Consider the following 8,956-nt stretch of genomic DNA (forward strand, 5'->3'; position numbering starts at 1 on the left):
CAACAGTAGTCTAGTCAGTCTAGTGTTAATACTATTCTACCATTCAACAGTAGTCTAGTCAGTCTAGTGTTAATGCTATTCTACAGTAGTCTAGTCAGCCTGGTGTTAATGCTATTCAACAGTAGTCTAGTCAGCCTGGTGTTAATGCTATTCTACAGTAGTCTAGTCAGCCTAGTGTTAATGCTATTCAACGGTAGTCTTGTCAGTCTAGTGTTAATACTATTCAACAGTAGTCTAGTCAGTCTAGTGTTAATGCTATTCTACAGTAGTCTAGTCAGCCTGGTGTTAATGCTATTCAACAGTAGTCTAGTCAGCCTGGTGTTAATGCTATTCTACAGTAGTCTAGTCAGCCTAGTGTTAATGCTATTCAACGGTAGTCTTGTCAGTCTAGTGTTAATACTATTCAACAGTAGTCTAGTCAGCCTAGTGTTAATGCTATTCTACCATTCAACAGTAGTCTAGTCAGCCTAGTGTTAATGCTATTCTACAGTAGTCTAGTCAGTCTAGTGTTAATGCTATTCTACCATTCAACAGTAGTCTAGTCAGCCTAGTGTTAATGCTATTCTACAGTAGTCTAGTCAGCCTAGTGTTAATGCTATTCAACAGTAGTCTAGTCAGTCTAGTGTTAATGCTATTCTACCATTCAACAGTAGTCTAGTCAGTCTAGTGTTAATGCTATTCTACAGTAGTCTAGTCAGCCTAGTGTTAATGCTATTCTACCATTCAACAGTAGTCTAGTCAGTCTAGTGTTAATGCTATTCAACGGTAGTCTTGTCAGTCTAGTGTTAATGCTATTCAACAGTAGTCTAGTCAGCCTAGTGTTAATGCTATTCAACAGTAGTCTAGTCAGCCTAGTGTTAATGCTATTCTACAGTAGTCTAGTCAGCCTGGTGTTAAGACTATTCTACAGTAGTCTAGTCAGCCTCGTGTTAAGACTATTCTACAGTAGTCTAGTCAGCCTAGTGTTAATGCTATTCTACAGTAGTCTAGTCAGCCTCGTGTTAAGACTATTCTACAGTAGTCTAGTCAGCCTGGTGTTAATGCTATTCTACAGTAGTCTAGTCAGCCCCAGTGCTCCTGAGTGAGGGGGTCAGCCCCAGTGCTCCTGAGTAAGGGGGTCAGCCCCAGTGCTCCTGAGTAATGGGGTCAGCCCCAGTGCTCCTGAGTAAGGGGGTCAGCCCAGTGCTCCTGAGTAAGGGGGTCAGCCCCAGTGCTCCTGGGTACGCGGGTCAGCCCAGTGCTCCTGAGTGAGGGGGTCAGCCCCAGTGCTCCTGGGTAAGCGGGTCAGCCCCAGTGCTCCTGAGTAAGGGGGTCAGCCCAGTGCTCCTGAGTGAGGGGGTCAGCCCCAGTGCTCCTGAGTGAGGGGGTCAGCCCAGTGCTCCTGAGTGAGGGGGTCAGCCCAGTGCTCCTGAGTGAGGGGGTCAGCCCAGTGCTCCTGAGTGAGGGGGTCAGCCCAGTGCTCCTGAGTAAGGGGGTCAGCCCAGTGCTCCTGAGTAAGGGGGTCAGCCCAGTGCTCCTGGGTACGCGGGTCAGCCCCAGTGCTCCTGAGTGAGGGGGTCAGCCCAGTGCTCCTGAGTGAGGGGGTCAGCCCCAGTGCTCCTAAGTGAGGGGGTCAGCCCAGTGCTCCTGAGTAAGGGGGTCAGCCCAGTGCTCCTGAGTAAGGGGGTCAGCCCAGTGCTCCTGAGTAAGGGGGTCAGCCCAGTGCTCCTGAGTAAGGGGGTCAGCCCAGTGCTCCTGAGTAAGGGGGTCAGCCCCAGTGCTCCTGAGTAAGGGGGTCAGCCCCAGTGCTCCTGAGTAAGGGGGTCAGCCCCAGTGCTCCTGGGTAAGCGGGTCAGCCCCAGTGCTCCTGAGTAAGGGGGTCAGCCCAGTGCTCCTGAGTAAGGGGGTCAGCCCAGTGCTCCTGAGTAAGGGGGTCAGCCCAGTGCTCCTGGACTCTATGCTCTGATCCAGATGAACAGCTATCTACCCCCATTAACAGTCCATGTCAAAGAGACCATTGTGACGTCTAATGTTAGACACTACTGTCTGTCTGTGTGTCTGTGGAGGCCAGGGGGTCCCTTCCCTGTTGTTTGGCTGTCTGAATGAACAATGCTCTCTGCTCTGCATGTATGACCCAACCAATGCAGGTTTAGTTATATACTGTAGAGCAGGCTGTATGATATAACAGGTTTAGTTATAGATAACAGGCTGTATGATACTACAGGTTTAGTTATAGATATCAGGCTGTATGATATAACAGGTTTAGATATAGATAACAGGCTGTATGATAGAACAGGCTGTATGATATAACAGGTTTAGTTATAGATAACAGGCTGTATGATATAACAGGTTTAGTTATAGATAACAGGCTGTATGATACTACAGGTTTAGATATAGATAACAGGCTGTATGATACTACAGGTTTAGTTATAGATAACAGGCTGTATGATACTACAGGTTTAGTTATAGATAACAGGCTGTATGATATAACAGGTTTAGTTATAGATAACAGGCTGTATGATACTACAGGTTTAGTTATAGATTACAGGCTGTATGATACAACAGGTTTAGATATAGATAACAGGCTGTATGATACTACAGGTTTAGTTATAGATAACAGGCTGTATGACACAACAGGCTGTATGATACTACAGGTTTAGTTATAGATAACAGGCTGTATGATACTACAGGTTTAGTTATAGATAACAGGCTGTATGATACTACAGGTTTAGTTATAGATAACAGGCTGTATGATATAACAGGTTTAGTTATAGATAACAGGCTGTATGATATAACAGGTTTAGTTATAGATAACAGGCTGTATGATATAACAGGCTGTATGATATAACAGGCTGTATGATATAACAGGTTTAGTTATAGATAACAGGCTGTATGGTATAACAGGTTTAGTTATAGATAACAGGCTGTATGATATAACAGGTTGTATGATATAACAGGTTTAGTTATAGATAACAGGCTGTATGATACTAAAGGTTTAGATATAGATAACAGGCTGTATGATAGAACAGGTTACTATTACAGTATATAATATATTAGTAGTATTATTATTACAGTATATACTATATTAATAGTATTGTTATTACAGTATATAATATATTAGTAGTATTATTATTACAGTATAACAGTATATAATATATTAGTAGTATTGCTATTACAGTATATAATATATTAGTAGTATTACTATTACAGTATATAATATATTAGTAGTATTACTATTACAGTATATAATATATTAGTAGTATTATTATTACAGTATATAATATATTAGTAGTATTGCTATTACAGTATATAATATTTTAGTAGTATTATTATTACAGTATAACAGTATATAATATATTAGTAGTATTACTATTACAGTATATAATATATTAGTAGTATTACTATTACAGTATATAATATATTAATAGTATTGTTATTACAGTATATAATATATTAGTAGTATTATTATTACAGTATAGCAGTATATAATATATTAGTAGTATTGCTATTACAGTATATAATATATTAGTAGTATTACTATTACAGTATATAATATATTAGTAGTATTACTATTACAGTATATAATATATTAGTAGTATTATTATTACAGTATATAATATATTAGTAGTATTGCTATTACAGTATATAATATATTAGTAGTATTATTATTACAGTATAACAGTATATAATATATTAGTAGTATTACTATTACAGTATATAATATATTAGTAGTATTACTATTACAGTATATAATATATTAGTAGTATTATTATTACAGTATATAATATATTAGTAGTATTATTATTACAGTATAACAGTATATAATATATTAGTAGTATAACTATTACAGTATATAATATATTAGTAGTATTACTATTACAGTATATAATATATTAGTAGTATTACTATTACAGTATATAATATATTAGTAGTATTATTATTACAGTATATAATATATTAGTAGTATTATTATTACAGTATATAATATATTAGTAGTATTATTATTACAGTATATAATATATTAGTAGTATTATTATTACAGTATAACAGTATACAATATATTAGTAGTATCTTTAGGTATCTTTAGGTCTGCCCTGGTGAAGAGAAGTCACACCCTCCCTGCCTCCCTCCCTCCCTCCCTCCTTCACTCCCTCCCTCCCTCCTCCCATTAGTCACACCCTCCCTCCCTCCCTCCCTCCATCACTCCCTCCCTCCCTCCCTCCTCCCATTAGTCACACCCTCCCTCTCTCCCTCCCTCCATCACTCCCTCCCTCTCTCCCTCCTCCCATTAGTCACACCCTCCCTCTCTCCCTCCTCCCATTAGTCACACCCTCCCTCCCTCCTCGCATTAGTCACACCCTCCCTCTCTCTCTCCTCCCATTAGTCACACCCTCCCTCCCTCCTCCCATTAGTCACACCCTCCCTCTCTCCCTCCTCCCATTAGTCACACCCTCCCTCCCTCCCTCCTCCCATTAGTCACACCCTCCCTGCCTCCCTCCCTCCCATTAGTCACACCCTCCCTCCCTCCTCCCATTAGTCACACCCTCCCTCCCTCCCTCCTCCCATTAGTCACTCCCTCCCTCCCTCCTCCCATTAGTCACACCCTCCCTCTCTCCCTCCTCCCATTAGTCACACCCTCCCTCCCTCCCTCCTCCCATTAGTCACACCCTCCCTCCCTCCTCCCATTAGTACTCTGTAATCTGTTGTTTGTCTAGCCATGCATACAGTACATTGGATCCTCTGTAGTGGTCCGTTCTGGTGCAGGGCTATTTGTGGTTGGTGTGCCTGGAGCAGCACCTGTCAGTCAGTGTTAAAGTGGAGGGAGAGACTCAATATGACCCCAAATAAACCCGTGGGTTACTAGAGGGACACGTACTATGTAGTATGACTTAGAGCCAGTGGGAACCCTCTGCATGTAGGCTAGATATCAAGTCAGGAGGGGTCAGGGGGACACGTACTATGTAGTATGACTTAGAGCCAGTGGGGACTCCTCTGCATGTAGGCTAGATATCAAGTCAAATCAAACTTTATTTGTCACATGTGCTGAATACAACAAGTGTAGACTTTACCGTGAAATGCTGAATACAACAAGTGTAGACTTTACCGTGAAATGCTGAATACAACATGTGTAGACTTTACAGTGAAATGCGTATTTACAAGCCCTTAACCAACAGTGACAATAAAATAACAATAACGAGGCTCTGTACAGGGGGTATCTGTACTGAGTCAGTGTGGAGGCTCTATACAGGGGGTATCTGTACTGAGTCAGTGTGGAGGCTCTATACAGGGGGTATCTGTACTGAGTCAGTGTGCAGGCTCTATACAGGGGGTATCTGTACTGAGTCAGTGTGGAGGCTCTGTACAGGGGGTATCTGTACTGAGTCCGTGTGGAGGCTCTATACAGGGGGTATCTGTACTGAGTCCGTGTGGAGGCTCTATACAGGGGGTATCTGTACTGAGTCAGTGTGGAGGCTCTATACAGGGGGTATCTGTACTGAGTCAGTGTGGAGGCTGTATACAGGGGTATCTGTACTGAGTCAGTGTGGAGGCTCTATACAGGGGGTATCTGTACTGAGTCAGTGTGGAGGCTCTATACAGGGGGTATCTGTACTGAGTCAGTGTGGAGGCTCTATACATGGGGTATCTGCACTGAGTCAGTGTGGAGGCTCTGTACAGGGGGTATCTGTACTGAGTCAGTGTGGAGGCTCTATACAGGGGGTATCTGTACTGAGTCAGTGTGGAGGCTCTATACAGGGGGTATCTGTACTGAGTCAGTGTGGAGGCTCTATACAGGGGGTATCTGTACTGAGTCCGTGTGGAGGCTCTATACAGGGGGTATCTGTACTGAGTCAGTGTGGAGGCTCTATACAGGGGGTATCTGTACTGAGTCAATGTGGAGGCTCTATACAGGGGGTATCTGTACTGAGTCAGTGTGGAGGCTCTATACAGGGGGTATCTGTACTGAGTCCGTGTGGAGGCTCTATACAGGGGGTATCTGCACTGAGTCAGTGTGGAGGCTCTATACAGGGGGTATCTCTCCTGAGTCAGTGTGCAGGCTCTATACAGGGGGTATCTGTACTGAGTCCGTGTGGAGGCTCTATACAGGGGGTATCTGTACTGAGTCAGTGTGGAGGCTCTATACAGGGGGTATCTGTACTGAGTCAGTGTGGAGGCTCTATACAGGGGGTATCTGTACTGAGTCAGTGTGGAGGCTCTATACAGGGGGTATCTGCACTGAGTCAGTGTGCAGGCTCTATACAGGGGTATCTGTACTGAGTCAGTGTGGAGGCTCTATACAGGGGGTATCTGCACTGAGTCAGTGTGGAGGCTCTATACAGAGGGTATGTGCACTGAGTCAGTGTGGAGGCTCTATACATGGGGTATCTGCACTGAGTCAGTGTGGAGGCTCTATACAGGGGGTATCTGCACTGAGTCAGTGAGGAGGCTCTATACAGGGGGTATCTGCACTGAGTCAGTGTGGAGGCTCTATACAGGGGGTATCTGTACTGAGTCAATGTGGAGGCTCTATACAGGTTGTATCTGCACTGAGTCAGTGTGGAGGCTCTATACAGGGGGTATCTGTACTGAGTCCGTGTGGAGGCTCTATACAGGGGGTATCTGTACTGAGTCAATGTGGAGGCTCTATACAGGGGGTATCTGCACTGAGTCAGTGTGGAGGCTCTATACAGGGGGTGTCTGTACTGAGTCAGTGTGCAGGGGTACAGGTTTGTTGAGGTCATTTCTACATGTAGGTAGGGGTGAGGTGACTATGCATAGACAATAAACAGCAAGTAGCAGCAGTGTACAAAATCAGAAGACCTGACCCGACCTACAATCTCTACAACCTACTGTAACAATGGATCTCCCTCATCTAAAGTGACAGCACAGTATGAATCCTCGGGGCATAACATCAAATCTTTCAGCATTTCAGAACACTGTCTCGAGTCCATCTGAATGAATGTGTTCTGAGTGGTTTTGCTGCTGGGCTGTGAGTGTTTGTGATGTCTGATGTTGCTCTGTCTGGTGTCTATCCGTCCGTCCATCTCTCCCTGTTGGTCAATAAACTAGACGTACAGAGGTCTGTTCAACTTTGGCTGTGAGTGTATGGAATGACATGACATGACAAGGTTTTCTCTAGTGAATGAGACTTCACCCTCTCCCTCTTACCCCTCCCTCTCTCTCTCTCCCTCTGTCTGTCTGTCTGTCTGTCTGTCTGTCTGTCTGTCTCTCTCTCTCTCTCCCTCTCTCTCTCGCTTCCTCTCCATCTGTCACCCTCTCTCCCCCTCTCTCTCTCTCTCTCTCCCCGTTCCCCTCTGTCTCTCACTCTCTCTCGCTTCCTCTCCATCTGTCACCCTCTCTCTCTCTCTCTCTCTCTCTCTCTCTCTGTCCGTCACCCTCTCTCTCCCTCTCTCTCTCGCTTTCTCTCTGTCCGTCACCCTCTCTCTCCCTCTCTCTCTCTCGCTTTCTCTCCGTCCGTCCCCCTCTCTCTCCCCCTCTCTCTCCCCCTCTCTCTCTTCTCTCTTTCTTTCTCTCTCTTTCTCTAGGTTAGTAAGCTGGAGAGAGAGAAGAGCCATGAGGTGAGACATGAGCAACACAAGTCTACAGTGGTGGTGACTGAGCTGAAGGCCAAGCTCCACGAGGAGAAGACTAAGGAGCTGCAGGGGCTCAGGGAGACGCTGCTACGGACCCACGAGCTGGAGCTGATGAGGGTTATCAAGATCAAAGACGGAGAGATCCAGAGACTACAGGCGCTGGTTAATGCGCTGCGAGATGGATCCACAGACAAGGTGCCTTACAATACAACTACAAATACACTGATACACACACACACAGGAGATAATGGGAGCCCTGGACACCACTGATACATACACACAGGAGAGAATGGGAGCCCCCTGGACACCACTGATACATAAACACACGGGAGAGAATGGAGGCCCCTTGACACCACTGATACATATACACACAGGAGAGAATGGGAGCCCCCTGGACCACACTGATACACACACACACACACAGGAGAGAATGGGAGCCCCTGGACACCACTGATACATATACACACACACAGGAGAGAATGGGAGCCCTCTGGACACCACTGATACATACACACACAGGAGAGAATGGGAGCCCTCTGGACACCACTGATACATACACACACAGGAGAGAATGGAAGCCCTCTGGACACCACTGATACATACACACACAGGAGAGAATGGGAGCCCTCTGGACACCACTGATACATACACACACAGGAGAGAATGGGAGCCCCCTGGACACCACTAATACACACACACACACACACAGGAGAGAATGGGAGCCCCCTGGACACCACTGATACATATACACACAGGAGAGAATGGAGGCCCCTGGACACCACTGATACATACACACACAGGAGAGAATGGAGGCCCCTGGACACCACTGATACACACACACACACACACACACACAGGAGAGAATGGGAGCCCCCTGGACACCACTGATACATATACACACAGGAGAGAATGGAGGCCCCTGGACACCACTGATACATATACACACAGGAGAGAATGGGAGCCCCCTGGACCACACTGATACACACACACACACAGGAGAGAATGGGAGGCCCCTGGACACCACTGATAGACACACACAGGAGAGAATGGGAGCCCCCTGGACACCACTAATACACACACACACAGGAGACAATGGGAGCCCCTGGACACCACTGATACACACACACACACACAGGAGAGAATGGGAGCCCCCTGGACACCACTGATACATATACACACAGGAGAGAATGGAGGCCCCTTGACACCACTGATACATACACACACATGAGAGGCTAGATACAGCACAGGTTCAGCTGCAGTGCAGCATCCTGGGAGATGTTAAGGTGGTAGTGGATTTTAGTAATGTTGTGATACACGCAGCCAGTAGCCAGTTCAGTCCATCAGGGAACCTGCGGCGAACATTCTGGTTACTGGTCCACCACTCT

At 45.5% G+C, this 8,956-nt stretch overlaps 1 protein-coding gene across 1 annotated transcript in view; it reads left to right on the plus strand.

The window, feature by feature from the left end:
• The first annotated feature begins 1,140 nt into the window (after positions 1–1,140).
• LOC135538401 (janus kinase and microtubule-interacting protein 3-like) overlaps positions 1,141–8,956 on the plus strand; it is a 91,355-nt gene continuing 83,539 nt past the window's right edge. Inside the window, exons 1-3 of the mRNA XM_064964301.1 lie at positions 1,141–1,228; positions 1,344–1,528; positions 7,524–7,766. Of these exons, the coding sequence (XP_064820373.1) occupies positions 1,141–1,228; positions 1,344–1,528; positions 7,524–7,766 (516 nt within the window). The remainder of the gene's footprint in view (positions 1,229–1,343; positions 1,529–7,523; positions 7,767–8,956) is intronic.

This window comes from Oncorhynchus masou, unplaced genomic scaffold (genome assembly GCF_036934945.1).
Source record: "Oncorhynchus masou masou isolate Uvic2021 unplaced genomic scaffold, UVic_Omas_1.1 unplaced_scaffold_952, whole genome shotgun sequence".
NCBI lineage: Eukaryota > Metazoa > Chordata > Actinopteri > Salmoniformes > Salmonidae > Oncorhynchus > Oncorhynchus masou.